Source organism: Sinocyclocheilus anshuiensis, unplaced genomic scaffold, assembly GCF_001515605.1.
Source record: "Sinocyclocheilus anshuiensis isolate Anshui unplaced genomic scaffold, SAMN03320099.WGS_v1.1 scaffold947, whole genome shotgun sequence".
Taxonomy (NCBI): Eukaryota; Metazoa; Chordata; class Actinopteri; order Cypriniformes; family Cyprinidae; genus Sinocyclocheilus; species Sinocyclocheilus anshuiensis.
In genome coordinates this window covers 556,336-573,714 of record NW_015547686.1, presented here as the reverse complement: position 1 = coordinate 573,714, position 17,379 = coordinate 556,336, and the positions used below count along the sequence as shown (strand labels likewise).

General features: G+C 37.9%; 2 protein-coding genes and 1 pseudogene across 9 annotated transcripts in view; 1 reads left to right on the top strand and 2 right to left on the bottom strand.

Annotated features, from left to right (window-relative positions):
- The window catches only part of LOC107703302 (troponin T, fast skeletal muscle isoforms-like), a 14,434-nt gene extending 5,825 nt beyond the window's left edge, over positions 1 to 8,609 (bottom strand). For 2 of the 6 annotated variants that reach the window (XM_016505885.1, XM_016505886.1), the window contains exons 1-9: positions 8,514 to 8,609; positions 7,242 to 7,279; positions 7,102 to 7,112; positions 4,596 to 4,610; positions 3,533 to 3,694; positions 1,673 to 1,690; positions 719 to 737; positions 518 to 563; positions 303 to 419 (exon numbers count right to left, since the gene is read on the bottom strand). In XM_016505885.1, the coding sequence (XP_016361371.1) occupies positions 303 to 419; positions 518 to 563; positions 719 to 737; positions 1,673 to 1,690; positions 3,533 to 3,694; positions 4,596 to 4,610; positions 7,102 to 7,112; positions 7,242 to 7,261 (408 nt within the window). In that variant the 5' untranslated portion in view covers positions 7,262 to 7,279; positions 8,514 to 8,609. The remainder of the gene's footprint in view (positions 1 to 302; positions 420 to 517; positions 564 to 718; positions 738 to 1,672; positions 1,691 to 3,532; positions 3,695 to 4,595; positions 4,611 to 7,101; positions 7,113 to 7,241; positions 7,280 to 8,513) is intronic. The other 4 variants (XM_016505888.1, XM_016505887.1, XM_016505889.1 and 1 more) reach the window with 4 other exon arrangements.
- Positions 8,610 to 12,009: 3,400 nt separating this feature from the next.
- LOC107703301 (lymphocyte-specific protein 1-like) overlaps positions 12,010 to 17,379 on the bottom strand; it is an 18,742-nt gene continuing 13,372 nt past the window's right edge. For all 3 annotated transcript variants that reach the window (XM_016505882.1, XM_016505883.1, XM_016505884.1), the window contains one exon: positions 12,010 to 12,128. The gene's annotated coding sequence lies outside the window, so the exon portion shown is untranslated. The remainder of the gene's footprint in view (positions 12,129 to 17,379) is intronic.
- Positions 12,365 to 17,055, top strand: LOC107703300 (uncharacterized; annotated as a pseudogene).

The window sequence follows — 17,379 nt, the reverse complement described above, 5'->3', positions numbered from 1 at the left end:
TCATCTTTGCATTAAAAATTACATAACTGAGCGAATGACACTTAATGACAGTTGTCATAAACATGCATAAAAAACCTTCATATTCATGACATGTGTCATGTCATGATTATGTAGGTGTCATGTCAGTCTTATGCACACCCCTTCAAGTAAAGTGTAACCAATTGTTTTTTCTTAAAAGAAGCTTTAAGTTAAGATACAGGTAAGATTATAAAAAAAATTTCAAAAATATTTTGTCCACGTATTTATTTTTTGTTGAGTATCCTTCTATTTAGTGGGATAATGTACAGATGGCTGATATTCACGATTCTGTCTTTCAGGGCAATAAGCTCTTCCTCTTCCTTCTTCCTGCACTCAAAGTGGGCATCAATCAGGCCCTGCAGCTCAACGAGGTCCTTGTTTTGGCGCTTCTTCTGGATGTCCTGTTTGCACACACGTAAATATGACCTCAAACATGTATTCTTACAATGTTTAATACGTAACACTACAACACAATGTAACAAGTGAAGTACTTGCTTACATCAAAGTCCACCTTTTCCCCATCAGGTATCTTTGGTGCACTTGGTCTGAAGGGAATGAAAGCAAAATGTGTTTTAGTGGGGTTCTGGGTATCTCAATCTTCCCCAGCTCCTCAGTAAAACCCAGGGCATGTTGTATTGCATCGCAGCATTGAAACTGGCTGCTCAGCTATAACAAGTGCTTAGTGGTCATTTCTACTTACTTGAACTTGGGCTTCTCCTCTGTTATGAAAAAACAAAAAAGGGAGAGGGATATGTAACATGGTTAGAGAGTTTAAAACGAGCTCAGTCAACAATCAGTGGGAGTTCTGTTAGCCATATCCATGAACATGGAGTTACTCTTAGTAACAACTCTGTGCTGGTTTATATTACCTGAGCTTTAAGAATGATGTATGTAACTTCTGAAAGTATGTTTACAAAGTAAATTACACATATTAATTTCAATCGTTTCAGTAATGTTAATAACTGCATGGGTTAGTTAGAAAGTTGTGAAACAAATAGGTGATCAAAACAAATATAGAATAATCACTGCATAAGAATTCAGATCATGAGGTGCTTATAAGTACATGAGTATAAACAGACACAGAACTCCTGGCAAGTGGACCATTCTCACTCTTCCAAGAATTAACATAACAACAAATCCTTGTGGAAAAAGATTAATCTTTTTATCCTTCATTCATTTTCCCATCTCTTTTGACTAACAGCATCTAAATCTGAGTTTGTTATATATCTTTCTCTGACTAGACTCTGCTGACCTAGATGAGATGTTAGGTCCATTGCAATGTTTCGTAACTATTTGGCTTGACCTTCACACCAAAAACACAAGCAAAAAGCCACATCCAGACCAGACATTTTCCAGAAGGGAATTAAAACTACCATCTTGTCCTCCTTCTTCCACTGGTGTGTCACATTCATGCAAAAAGAAGCAAAGCACAGAGCAATGTCAGCATTTCATATTCTTTCACCCTTGTTATTGACTTAAGGTAAGCCAGTGTCAGTTTCAACTGACACTTCAGGCCAGTTCACTGGGTCTCCCCATTCAGAATCTTATGTTGAAAGGTTTTGGAACTGATTTCACTGATCCTTGCAGGCATTAAACCCTCCCCATGCCTTCTTTCTAATCAGAAATGACAAATACAAGAAAATGACAAACATACCTTCCTCTTCATAGGCCTCTGCATGCATGAAGCGTTGAAAGCAAGAGTAAAATAGAGAACATTAATGTTGCTTTGTGTGCTTTTTGCTGCCCTAAGCAGGGCTGCATGCTCAGATGCAGACTTCAGCTAAGCAGACACTCAGATTGAGGTGCCAACTTGTATCAGGATACATTGACAGAAATCAATTAAACAAAAAATCCCAATAAAGAAATGTTCAGATGAATGAATTTCAGTGGGACACCTCAAAATGAGCAAGTCATTAAATGAACATAAGCTAAATAACAACATTTATATTGACGACCAATCTATATTTGCATACATATTAACATAAAACATTGACTGGTATTTCAAAGTGGACAAAAACACCTTAATAATGGATGGCATCTTGTTTGACACTTTCAGCATTTTGCTTTTTAGAGTAAAAATTTTAGTTATAATTTAAACTCTAATATTTAAGTTTAATATTTAATGTTTAACTATAGCTCAGTGTGCCAAAGAGAGCCTTTCCAGTGTTAAGCCAGGGAAATTAGAAAGAATAAGGTACTATAACATATTATAGCCCTTTTTGTCCCTTTGAAAATAATTTTGAATATACTGACCATTTATTGAACATTTAATATTCATTCCATGAATATTATGAAACAGCATAGCAACTGAAGCAGTTGCATTTGTTGCATAATCATTATAACACATGCAATAGAATAGATTTTTCTTCAAGATGCAGCTTAGAGTAGCATTATGCTGGCGGCAACTCAGAGACAGTTTTGAATGTCGAAAAATGTAGAGAGTTTTCAGTGACTATCTGATAAGAATCATTGCTGCACTGTAATTGGAAAGAGCAGGAGCTGTAATGTGATTTATCATCAGCCCAGGCCTCTAGTGTTGGGAAGCTACTTTGAAACTGTTGTTTGCCAAGCTACTCCTGTCCTGATATACAACAGTTCATCTGCAGTCAAGCTACTCTAAGTTGGCTACCCTACTAAAAGGAAGTACACTGAAGCAATTTAAGAGGGCAGCATATATTTTTAAACATAAATTAAATCTTATCCGATTATATGATTTATTTTTGCAATCAAATCAGATCTACCATAAATCTACTGCACAAAACAATAAGGACCTTAATTAGTGTAATAGGATTAACCTTGAACAGAAAAAAAATGGGGAAGACCAGCAGTATTTAGTATAGCTACAAAATGCTTAGCAAAAAAATAATTGCAAAAAATGATCAGTGCATCGTTTTTCTGTGAATCATTTACTGAATCTGAATTTACAAGACCAGTCAGAATGGCTGGGACTTTCCAAAATGACATGATAAGAAAGAAAGTGGAAAGTGTTTAATTATCGACTTTGTTGTGATGCAAAAAAATAAATAAATCTGATATCTGAAAAAGCTACACTGTTTTGATGGCTAAGCTACTATTTGTTTCCCAACACTGCAGGCCTCCTGCATGCACCCTAAAGAAAGCTGCATTTTAGGTTTGACGAGCACCATGTCTGTCAGAGCTTGATCGTTCCAGCTCACTCCCTGGTCTGCAAGTGAATTTGAATTGGAAAATATTCCTTGTTCATACTGGAAATTGTCCAATTCTGCAAAAAAATGTCAAATGCACCACAAGGGACTGAAATGGCGTGGATCTAAACTCTGTCAACATTTGATAGTACCACACCAGTCTCATGGTGGGCCTGAACGAAGAGGAGGTACCGCCAGTAGTGGTTAAAGTTTTGTTGGGTTGGGGGGAAGGGTACTACTGGGGAACTACATTAATGTGACTGATTTTTAAGTAGCAGATGAGGTGCACTGCCTGTTTTTAGTTGTTTTGGGGGAAATGGGAAGGATGAATGAATATTCATGCCACATACCTTCCTCATGCACCTCTGGTTCTGGCTCTGGCTCTGGTTCTGGCTGTGTTTCTGGCTCTGGCTCTGGTTCTGGCACTGGCTCTGGTTCTTGCTCAGGCTCAGGCTCAGGCTCCGGTTCAGGAGCTGCCTCTGGGGCTACCTCTACCTCTACTACCTCTTCAGCTAATAATACATGCAGCAAGCAACCAGGGGAAGGAAGGTTATCAACAGTTAATGCATTGCAGAGGAGGGAGCATTCAGAAATGGGAGATTATGTATTGGTTAAAGTGAGAAAGAGAGAGAGAGAGAATTATGTGTGAAATGTATAAAATGGGATAGGTGGCTGAGAGGATGCACATAGCGGGAGAACCTGGTATGAAATGATGAGACACCAGGATACCACATGCCAAATAAAATACCCACAAGAAATTACTTTGCTTTTCCCTGTTTGCCAAAGCCATCAATTCTAATGATCTAAAGTCATCTCTAACTAGTTTGTGTTTGATAGGAAAATAAACTAGAATAAATTTCACAACTTATGCACAGATAAAATCCACAAACTAACATCTCAAAAACATAGACAATGAATCAAAACAACAGATTATGTCAAAGACCTTTTCAGCAGCCACACAATTTAGAACTTCAGGCCTCCAGATACTGGAATATTACAATCTGCTTGATGCATTCTACTCAAAAGGTCATCAGAGGTCATGGCACCCTTCAAGCTGTAGGGGGCAGCACATGCTGGGTAGCTCTGGTTAGATTTCCTACCATGAATATGATTACTATGATTATATGGTTTTAGTTGATCTTATGATGAGTTAAATGAAAAGGTTGACATTTGAAAGATTCTTGAATCAGACAAAAATTAGTTAAGCAAATCATTTTCTGCTTTCCGTTAATTCTTTTTATTTGATTTAGTTACAACTTACTACAGACAGTGTCAGCAATGTCAGGCAGTTTAAAATGAATAAGGGGACATTGTGTTGAATTAGTACATTGAAAGACTAGTTAATTTTCAAATCCTCATGGTTGGTTTGGTTGTAGTGGTAGTGTTTAATTATTTGTTTGTTTATTCTTTTACCTCCTTCTTCGAGCTCTTCATATGCCAGAAAAGAAAGCAGTAAAGGAATACAAAAATTACAAAATGCTTTTTATTTATTATTTTATTTATTTATATATATTTTTGATACTATTGTAATTGGAATAACATCATACATTAAATGCATGCCGAGCCTTTTATTTGTTGGTGGTGTTCTGTGGAGTCAGTGCTCCTCAGTTCAGTAAATACTGATCACATTCTATATGGACAGTTGTATTATGGCCAGTTGTATTATTGTACATTTGTCAAAGGAATTCCTGTAAATGAATAATTTGGTCTGATCTCTGGCCTTTCTAGCCTCACATGAGCATTCACCTCAGAGAACACCAGTAACATGAGCATCATTAATACTGCCCTCAGCCACTGCATGTGTGTGACATGTCAGCCTCCAGAGATCTTCTTAAAATAGCTCTCTGTGGCAGTGGCAGAAGGCAGTATGCTGGCATGAGATTCATAAAACAGCTGCCAGAAAGCAGGTGGCACAATATCAGTCACTACAGGCAAATTCAGGGCACCCCTCTTGCATTGGATAAATATTTCTATTTGAAATATGTGTTTTTATTATTGAATTTTTAATGCTAAATAGAGCAAAGCCAAACCTGCAAAAAAATATCACCAAGGCTCTCACTGTTTCTAAATATAATCAAAGTAACTGCTGACATACCAAGAAAACACTGATTCTGACTGAAAAAATACATAAACATAATATTTAAAATAAAATGGAAATAGATATCAAGTGGACAAATGTGTACATATGACCAGAGATGGGCACAAATACATCAAAAAGTATTTTATTACAAATGACAAATTGCTCATCAAATATATTTAATTTAAAATACAAAATACTGGTGTGAGAAATGTATTTAATTTTTTATAAATGTATTTAACATTTAATTGAATTTGTAATTTGAAAAGCAATACTGGAGTTAGATACACACATAAGAGAAATATAAGTGCTTTCCCCTCTTTAAACAACTTATAAACAACATATTCTTTAGCCCTAACACTAGACAATATATCCAATATATTGATCCATATTTCTTCTAATTTCTTACCTTCACTTAAGACACAACCGACTGTGTTTACTTGAATACCATCAAGCATGTCTACACTTTTTCATGTTTCTTTATCGCTCCTGGCTGGCTCGCCCTGCGTTCCGGGCGCCGCAGCATTGGCTGCCCACTGCTCTGGGTGTGTGTTCATGTTGTGTGTGTGCGTGTTTGTTCACTACTCACTGCTGTGTGTGCACTTGGATGGGTTAAATGCAGAGCACAAATTCCGAGTATGGGACACTATACATGGCCACAAGTTACTTCACTTCACTTTACTTCACTTTATAGTTTCTTTATCAGCGTGTCAAATATTAAGCAGTCCTGCGAAACTGTATTGTCATACCGCCTAGTCCTACTCAAGAGGATAGCTCAAGCAAGCTATTTCACTGTCAACAGTAAAGATTAACTCCTAAAAATGCTGACATTAAGCTGTTAAAGGGCTCTCTGTAGAATTCAGAAACCCTTGTTATTAGCGACACCAGTGGCCATTAAGTGAGCTGTGGCCAACAACTTATTGCTCATGCTCTTGCGAGCGAGCGATGGCCAATGTGATTCACCAGCATCATGTCGACAGATGAGGTTCATTAAAATTATACTGTTATGATAGTTTCCCTTGGATTTTCCCAGCAAAACTGCGTCCTTCACATAAAAAATTAGTCTACAGGCCCTCATTTTTAAAGTTTTGTTAAATGCTGTTCCCACATTGGCAATAAAAAGTGATTAATACTTGAAAATTCTTTCATAAAGCCCCTTTAAAAATTGTATTTTGTCCATAGAAGCAAGTAGCTAACTTAAGCTAGCAAGCTAACATCACTTGTCAGCTAGCAAGCAAAGTTGTAGAGCAGCACAGCTTTTCCTTCTGTCCTGTAATTACATTCGGTGAGCAATATCTGATAGTATCTCGGATTTCATCAAAAATATCTTCATTTATGTTCCGAAGATGAACGAAGGTCGTACAGGAGTAGAACTACACAAGGTTGAGTAATTAACAACAGAATTTTCATTTGTGGGTGAACTAACCCTTCAAGACTCCGCCTATGGATCCAACAGGATGTCATATGATTCACTTGCATCTAACCAAAAACTGTGATAGGCTATAGTTGGCAGTACTATTAACAGGTGCAGAAAGATATTGTATTATCTGAGAATAAAATGACCTTGATTAAGTATTTTAAGAATTTCAAATACAAAATACTGTCTCTCAAAGTATTTAATTACAAATTGTATTTGATATTTTTTTCCAGCAAAATACAAATGACAAAGTACTCGATCAAAAGTAATTAAATACATATTTTAAATACATTTAATTAGAATACTGCCCATCTCTGGATATGACAGACTTGAAAATCCTGGCTAAGGCATATGTATTTTTACTTTAACTGCAATAATAATAATAATAAGAAGAAGAAGATGAAGAATTCAAATTTAGTACTTACCCTCGACCCCACTGATTGAAGAGAGAGAAAGAAGATTTATCATTATTTTGTCTTGAAAAAAGAGCATGAATATATGCTATGCTATATATATATATAAATAATATATATAAATAATTATATTCAAATGTCAGAATACTTACACATCCTCTGTGTCGGACATGATGACGGAGCTTTAGACCTATACAAAGCGGACAGAGAGAATGTTTGTAATTGTTCTTTAGACTTTGTTTTGTACCACTGTGACAGGGTTAATCACTGACTTGACAGGTGTGAAAGGCACCTCAACATGCTAAATATTTTAGGAAACTCGTAACATATTATGACCATTTGATCAAAGAAATGATAAATGCTTAAAGCAGAGCAACATAAAAAAACAAATGTGTGTCCACAGGTTTGGCTTTAGCTGTTAGGGCCAAATTTAAGATTATTTCCTCACAAATAAAACTGGAACATAAATTAGCCAAATGTTGTGCTTTATATCTAATAATGTCAATTGGTTTATATGATGTAAGCTTTCTGATAATAAAATAAATATCATGATCTTAGTATAAAAACGATTGCATCTAACAGATGTCCTCACTAATATAGCTTCAGAAATGTGTGTGTGTGTGTGTGTGCTGTGACTCATATCTCCAGCACAGCTGCAGAAGCGTTTGGAGATTAACACATGATCAGATTTCCCAGCATCAGCTCTCTCTCTTTTTTTGACAGTGAGGCTCTGGTCCTGTCAGCCCTGCCTTATGTGGGCATGACTGTCTGCTTACACTATTATGAGCCATTAAAGGAAAGAATGCCAGATTGTTTATGTGTTTCTATTCTGACATGAATCAAAAAGTGAATGCAAGATCAAAACAGAACCAATATATTATACAATTATGATATCTATTTTATTAGTATCAAAATGACAACTATCTAGTCCATGTTTGAGAAATCATTAGAGCATTGTTCTAATGCTACCACGCTGTTTGTGCTATTATCTGTTGTCAGCTGTTCTTTGTTAAGCCTCTATTGTCTTTGCTATCATTAGTGGTGATCTACAGGATAGGACAAAGAGGAAGCCAACAATGTGTAAATCCTAAATTGCATTGTGTTGGCCTTGGTCTGTTATCTACAAAGTGCCATACTTAGACAGAACCATCCCATTTACAGAAGTGCCCACACCCACCCTCAAATGATCAAGGCTGTCAACTGAGGTGAAATCTGTTAGCATATTCCATTCACATACCTCCCGTTCATCTTTTACAACAATAATTTACTACAACTTGTGAGAGAGGAAATAATACCAAATACTAAAAAAAACTTTAAAAGAGAAAAGCACTGTCAGCTGTGAGCAGAAGCAAAGAACTGTCCGCTCAGACCCAGCCCAGCCTTGTCTTTACTTTTTTGAAGATACCAAACCTTTAAACACTTACCTCAGAAAAGCCGAAAGAAGAGAGCGTCTTGATGGCGAAGACGGGCTGTAAGGTTCTGCAAACCTTGAAACTTCTTAAGTCCTTGACTTATACTGATATTTGATCTTCTAAGGAGTCTCATTGGCTGAGGAGCTAATGTTGGGTGGAGGGAATCTGGACCATAAGGAGACCCACAGAATGTGCTGGATGAAAGTACGATCAGATTTGGAAAGCTGAGGCACCCAATCGCTATATCTGTCATAGCACAAGGCAAGCAAAAATAAACCCAAGTTAAGAGGGAGAGCATGCTAAGGGTCTGACGATCTTTTAGAAATCTAGCTGTGGTTAACAGAGGGACACAAAATGTCTTTGTGGATGCTGTTGGGAGCAGGGCACAGGGTAGACATCACAAACTAAAAAGTGGCATTATGGACTGATTATACAATACATGTAAAAGGTAAATTAGTTGAGTTCTTTCTCCAAGGATGATTATTTGTACAAGCCCATGTTGTTGTCCACAATAGCGATTCTGTGTAGGTTTGGGTTTAATGTTTTGCAAGATGCAGCATTATGCAATAATGAAAGTTTCAAATAGTAGAAATGGGCTATTAACAGTCAGCCACAATTAATTTCTTCCACAAGTGAAAGGGTCCAATTATTGGGGGGACAGAAATAAAGCCAGGATTATTTGGCTGGTCATGTGATCTCAACATATCTGCACCCATGTGGCGACCGGCTCCATGTCAAATAAAACAGCTCATATTTGGCCACTGAATGGGGAGTCTTCTTGAGTTATTGTATATCATTTATTAAACATTTTTAGTACTATTTATTTTTTTATTTTAAAACTTTACACATATAATAAGAAAGAAATGACTAAATTCACCTTATAAAACTGGTAGATTTTAAAATCAAACTATGCAGATTTTGTCCTACACTGTAAGATTTTAGAGCATATCAGTTGTTCTTGTTTAGATTCGAGAATTTATAGTTGTCCACCTCAATTTGTACGCTGAATACAATGTCCAAAAAATGCACTGAAAATCATTTTCATTATTTAAGAAATCCTGGTTCTTGCACAGCTCTTTTTTATAGTCTAAATGTAAATGTGAATTAAATGTGCTTTTACATACACTGTGACTTTGCTGCTTTTTGCTGGTTCAGCTGATAATATTTCAACGTTTGTGACTTTATAAAGGCAAATAATATGGTTGCATTTTGCTTTGAAAGACAAACAAACATGCAATATGTGCCTCTAACATCCATACCTGAATCTACACTAATGCCCCGAACAAAACATACCAACAGACTATGGCAGACAAGTTAACACTATTACCACAGCATATCACACCAATTCCATGTGGTCTTCAAAAGACATGTAGCATTCATAAATGCATGCAAAGATAGCTAAGGAGAAACAGACTTTTGATAACCTAATGCAGGTGAAGTGGAAACCCCCTGCCTGGTTACAGCTCACTGGTTGTCAGAGTGCAGCTTGAATTCAGGGCGAGGAGTTTTATTTTTGGCATGGGAAAGGGGTAGGTCACCATGTCCTGTTGCTCTATTCTACTAATCTTCCCCCAGCACACTCGGGAGTTGGACCCTGCAGCTGCACACTTAATTGCAAAGTAATACTTGCACAGGTAAAAAAAACGGTTTAATGGTGTGAGTGTGATCTGTTAGTGGGTGTCAGGTGCATGGCTCTGTGAGAGACATTAGGCCTCGGCTTGTTGTGCTGACTAAAGTGTCAAAGTGCCTGCTTTAAAACCATTGAAAGCTGCTTTTGTCATTTAACATCTTTGTTTGACATACATAATATGCACAGCTAGGGTGTGGCCTTTATGCACCTTGTATTTGTATTTCACAGTACCTGTGCAGTACTGCGGTAACTGATATCCATCTCATATCTGTCTGTTCATCTCTTTTGAAGATCAGCATCATCTCTCTCCTCTAGCCTCACCGTAAGTCACTATCATCATACCTGGAAGTAATTAATGAAAAAAATACTGCAGTTGCATGTATTAGAATACACTATTGCTAACATTGCAACCTTTAGCATGGAGTCTTTTCTCTGTTAAGTGGAGGCACAGGGAAATAGAGTCGAAATCAGGCATGTCTCAGGCCTCTACTTCTTCAGCACTTATCTCAGACATCTCACACAGGTCTGAGGAAAGCGTGTACTCACACAGACCTTAGAGCAGTTTATTAATCAGCCAGGGAATTAAGTCACCGAGGTTAACATGTTTAACAATCAGATATAATGCAATAATGTATTGGTTCTTCTGTGAATTATTAAATGGATTCTAATGGATATATCAATTAGTATCATCTTCATATATGTGCTGTTGTGTGAGAATTGAGGCTGGGGTGTTTATCTTTCCAGTCTTATTGTGGTTTCAGGATGTGCAGTCATTCAGTGAGCAAAAATAAAATGTAGAGCAGCTCATGATCACATTTCAGTGACACTACTGTCACACAGGCAATAGAATACATTTAGATACTGCTAAAGTAACCCAGATACCGACTGTATTACTTGCAAGAATATTAATTTGGTGATATTCTGTATAATGGTCAATTCTGTTATATTATGCAAGTGTCATGCATGTTTATCAACCTAAATTAACAGAGGTGACAAACTTACCTCTCTACAAAATGTTTTCTCGTTGCAGAATTTAGGCACATGCATAAATTCTTATAAAGGTATGGATCTGAAGAGGACAGATTTTCGATAGTATGGACAAAGAGACAAAACATTCATAAAAAATGTATAAGTTTGAACTTTTTGTGACAAATACACATTCCACTGCACTTAGTTGATTGGTTTACATGTGTTGACTGTGTAATGCTACTTAACAGAATATCATTCACTTACATGGAGAAAATATTCTAGAAAAATCATGAGGGAAGAAAACTGACAAAAATGAGAGCAGGATGGTGAGAGTAAAAACATTCAAGATGAAATGCTAATTAAAAAGAGAATTTTAACAGATAAAATTAATTAATTCAACATTTTGACAAAAAAAGGTACATGTATATTTCTAAAAATTCTTTCAGTAAATGAATATATAGCACTTTCTGAGATGACAGTTCAGATTATTGTCTGATACCCTCTTCCAGACTGCATTCTGTATTTAATACTGACTGGTGTTGTTCCTCCATCTGTACTAAAAACTTAGACAATCACTGAATTGAAAAACCCTGACATGATACAAGTGGAAAAATACTTTTTTTTTGTCAAAAATTAGGACAGTGGCTCTCCAGGAGCAGGACTGGACACATTTAGATTTAAGGTTGACACATAAATGAGATGTTTTAAAAATAACTAAAAACCCCACTATACCTTTTTCCATCATTAAAACAGCATCTTTGTTTCCAAATATTTAACTTTGCACAATAATTTCTGTCACTTGTACTTGATTATATGAGTTTTTAAAGTTTCAACTTGATTTTCTTCATTAGTAAAGTCATTAAAAGTGTCTGTGGCCTTGGCACCACTTTGATTTGACTTGAAACGTAAGGCAGCAATTAAAACACGTTTTCAATTTTAGTGGGTTTAAATTTTTTACAGTGCAATAACTGAAGGACAATGATCACATCAGCATCCTGTCTTCAGACATCATTGTGATTAGCAGCCAGCTAAAGAGAGAGAGAAAAAATATTTTAAAACTTTTAGAGCGGGCAGTTATTTTACATCAACCACAATGAAAATACATACAAACACACAACTCTCTCAATCATAAATCCCATCAAGTGAGACGTAAACCCTGCAAGTAACCTTAAATTAGTATATCAAATTATATATATATATATATAATTTATTTTATTTATTTATTTGCAACTTTGAAAAATCATTTTTACAGTGTATATGCATAATCCCAAATTATGCAATCCAGCTGTTTGAAATTTTTTAGGCATGTATTAAGCAGGATGGAGTGAAATTCATAGTTCGTATGGAAAAAGAGGGATCAGGTTTAAAGCCAAAGTTAGCATTCAGTCTGAATCGATGTTTTATTTTTAATTCCAGACATCTATTTGTGGCTTGTTTTAATGCAGGTGTTGAAATGCTGATGGCTTTAAGTTATGGTAGTCAGCCTAATCTGCTTCCACAGCAATACCCTCCTCCTCTACTGCCAAAACCAGGGCGAGACAATGCCCGTCTGCAGAAACTCCTGAAGAAAAGTGTCAAGAAGAAAGTCAGTTCTTCCTCTCAGACACCCATCCCATTCAGGTCGAACTTGTCGCCAGTAAATGAGGCCAGCCCTGACCTGGAGCACAGTGACCACTCCACCCCTCCAAGGACTCCAGAAAGCCCTCTCTTCAGAAGGACCCTCGATTCTCAATATTCCTCCTGCAGCCCTTTCTACTGTCACTCTGCCTCCCCATACTTATACCCTGCCAACAGCTCACACTACAGCTCTACGCCCACACTGTCTGCACAGCCGTACTCTTACCCTGCCCGATCACTGGAGCACCAGATAGCACCTCTATACACATGCTCATCTATCCTTTTTGACGATGACTCCGAGCAGGCCACAGATGCTGACCCAGATACATGCTTTGAGATAGCCTTCAGCCAAATGCTTCAGTCCAGTTCCTCAAGAGCAGGGACGACGCATGGCACATTTGGTGAACAACAGACCTATCAAGCCTCAGTACAAATACAAGCTCCCCCTTTGGCTCCAGTTTGACCTCCCGCTCCAAATTTGACATTGGCCTGTGCGCCGGGTTACGAGACACAACCTTCCATCTCTCAGGTTCCAGTGAGCCAATCCAACGGGGAAAGATATAAAAATGTTGCACCTGCACCCATTACTCACACATCTCTCGCACATAATCACGTCATGGAAAAAGCTGGGTCACACTTCAAGACTTCCACAAAAGCTGATTTTCCACAAACAAGGATTTATACTCAAAAAAACTAATTTTATGAGATATCAAAGCCACCTATTCAGGACTCCTGGACTTGTGGTTCAACTTTTCAAGGAGAAGCACCATTTAATGCAAAAAATTCAGTGATAAATGTTAAACAAAATTCAGGGATGCTTTATGAAGCTCAAACACATTCTAGTCAGATAAATACATATGCAAGCCCAGTTACAGGGGCAAAAAGACCTGTTTTGGAGGCTTCTGCAGATAATCAAACCTTGTTTGCATTTAACTCTACATTATCCACAACAATGATTTCTACAGAAAACCAAAAGGGGCCCATACCTCAAAATCACCAGCTCCAACCTCCCTCATCGACTAGTGTAAAAGCTCAAAGTGCAGTAGTTGGTCATGATGATGGCCTGAAAAAAATTGCTGTGGATAAAATAAGGAATTACACTCCAAACGGTGTTGTGTTCACTAACGGACTCAAACCGTTAATTTCTAATGCCTATTCTGAGGAATGCTTGACACCAAAGATTTCTAAATGTGAGGTTTCCTTATCCATGACCCTTGCTGAGGCTAGTAAGTCAAGCTCTAGAGCATGTGAGGTACTTACATCTACAGTTCCACAGGAGTATCCAAGGACTAAAACTGAAACTACAGAAACCTGTATAATGACACCAGGCAAGTCTGTTCCAACAGATATAATTCAGGAGACATCCATGCCTGTACTCTCCCGAAACTATCAAACACCAAGTATGCCTGTATACTGGTCACCAAGACCACCAGCACGGTTTGTGGGCAACCAGAGGCCATCACAAAATGATATTAACATCCCGAAACGAAAGTCAACTTACTACGGTTTGACACCTGCTGAATATATTGCTTATGGTGGAATCAAGGTGAATTCACATGGCGATCCTTCTGTATCTAAGCCTGAAGTACCAGAAGATTTTAAAAACATGACATATGAGACCAAATCTCCAACCAAGACATCACAAGAAAAGTTCAGTATCATATCTGATTTCAATGCAGAGAAATCCTCAGAGGCATTACAAACATCAGTGGCTGCACTGCCCTCACAAATCTTGATGACAAACCAAGAAATGTTACCAGTAACTGACAAAACTGAAATACAAACTATCAAAAATTCCACTTCGGAAATACCAGTGCAAGAGACAATTGCTGGAGTAAAACCAGTGCCTCTAGCTTTAAATCCTGAGGATACAATGTACAATGGGCTTCAAACTACACCTTTAAGACAGGCCATAAACCCCATCGCTGTAGCAGAGGCTTCTAGACAACTAAATTCAGGGTCTACAGACATAGCCACCCCTCCTTTTACAGCAGAGGGGAAAAAAATGTCAACTTACCCTTTTCCCCTGGTACAATCAAATATTCTGAACTCAAATATAACCGGATTGTTAACAAAGAATTTCTTATCGGTTCAGAATATCCCACTGCAAACGGTGCAGTCAGAGAATGCACACAGGTCTATATATCCAACAGAAAGTTTTAATCCTGCGTCAGTGAAAGCGATGCAATTACAAGTTTCTGCAAATCAAGAACAGAAAACCATGTCATGTTTATCCAAGTGTTCTTTAGAAACCCACCAGACTTACTCCACTGTCTGTGACACTTCTATTGCTATCAATACAGGTAATGAACTTCACAATATCATAAACACCAAAAATGAAGGTTTCAATAAAATCACAACAAACTCAACCAATGTCACAGACTCTAGAATGCCATCTGCAGACATCAGAAGTTACACTAAAGTCCCCCCTGATATTAAACCTACAGCCCTCTCAGAGCCAGAGGAAACTAAATTTACAGCTCCCTCAAAGTTAGGTGCATCTATCTTTACAGCCCCCTCAAAGACAGAAATATCCAGACCTGAAGCCACATGTATATCTAATGCAGACAGTCCTGATGTTTTGCCCAAATCAAACATACTTAATCCTCCAGCTCCCGCTAAAACAGATATATTGAATACTCCAAGTCACTCTAAACCAGAGGCATCTCAACTTGCAAATAAATTTAAATCAGATAAATCTAATCCTGTAGTTTACTCTGAATCAGAAGCAAATAAAACTGCAGTTTTAATAAACCCAAATTCAACACCTTCCTCCTTGAAACCCATTGCTAAAATCAATCAAACCCCTGAAGAAACCAAAGATCAGCAGATGCAGAAACAGAAACATGACATGAATGTGAAATCTATTCCAAGCCCTTCAAACAAAACAAACAGGCCATCCAAAGTCCCCTCAGATGCACAGATATTTTCACCTGCGCCTAACACTGAAGCCCCAGTAACCCACCTGGCAATGGATAAATCTTCTAAACAAGACAACAGTAATGAAGGATTAATAACCCTAAGTGCTAATAAAAAAGAGCCAAACCAAAAGAGCCATTTGGCATCAGACTTACAGGACTCCAATAAAACGAACACTGATTTCAAAGCTGCAGCTAAAGTTACAGTTGAATCCAAATTAAGCAATTCACCAACACACCAAAGACATTCAAATGCAATAATCAAACCATCAAATAACATACACCAAGACATCAAATCGAATATGGAAAGCGTGCAGACCAAACCCTTAAAATCTGATACTCGAAAGCCTTTACCGTGTTCAAATATGAAGTCTCTTCGAAAAGCTCCAAGTGCAGAAAATAGTCTTGCCGCCATGCTTCTCAAGGCTGCCAAATCTCTACCACTCCCTTCATCTGAAGAAAGCTCAGCTAAATCCCAGAAAGAAGCCAAAGCATCTAATATGGATGTAAAGGCACAACATGCTCAGGATTCAAAAGTTGATCTTGTCACAGATGCTAAAGTCAAAGTGTTCAAGTCTGATACCTCAAAACCTCAAACGTGTTTAAAAGATTCATTAGCAACTGAAAGACAAAACGAGGCTGTAGCCACTGAAGATGGCAAGTTTAGCCAAGAGACTCTCTCTGAACCCACACCAGATGATCAGAAGAAACAAAATGAACCTAAGGGTGCTCAGAAACCCAAAGGCCTGAAGGCCAAGCTCAGTGGCTGGACAAGGCTGAAAAAGCACATGGTGGTTGAACCTGAAGGCCCCAGTTTTCCAGAGCCTGAGGTGGAGAAAAATTCTCAGAAAACAGATATAGAAATAAGTGGTAAAGATAAATCTGCAGGGGCCAAAGAAGAGTCATTGGGTGGACAGGATGTGGTAAAAAAGAAAGATGAGCCCAGGGCAACAAAAATGTGGGATGCTGTACTTTTTCATATGTTTGCAACAAAGGAGAACATTATGAAGCAGATACATAGCAACAAAACCGAGGAAGGAGAGCAGAAAAACAAGGATGGCCAGTTAGTCCCATCCTTCGTCCATCGCCTGCCCATCCTTCTCTACAGTCCGCGCTTTGATGCCCGGAAGCTGAAAGAGGCAGCTGCGAAACCTCTCAACAAAATAGCCACAGCCTTTGAAAGAGGGCTGCTGCATCGCAAACAGGAAGGTGAAGAGCCGAAAGACTTCAACAGAACAGCCAAAGGATTCGGTGCATCTACTGGAAAAACAGCAGATGTATGATTACATTTCAAATGCACAGTGTAAAGTTTCAACTACAATTACAATTCAACTACAATTTATACAATTATGTAGTGTTGTAGTACTGTAAATTCCTTTTTTATATGAAATCCTCAACAGTGAGACAAACAAGCTATGCACTGTGTTCTGCTCTGAGCAGTGCAGTAAAGGGCTGGTCAGGTAATGGTGAGAATGATCAAACAAGGAAAGAGGCTCAGAGTGTGGTGTGGCATCCGGGGGATGGATCCTGGGTTTAGGTTTGCTCACGTCAGCTGAGCCGGGTGGTGCGAGCAGACATGTTTAGAATAGAGAGCTTCAGAATGTGATGTTTTGAGCGGTGTCAAGAGCCCTGCTCAGAAGGACTTATGGCATGATGGTGGTGTTGTTCATTTAAAAAAGGGCAGAGGGAAAACTGGAAAATTATAACTAGAACATGTAGGAAAGACATTTAAAACAAATAAATG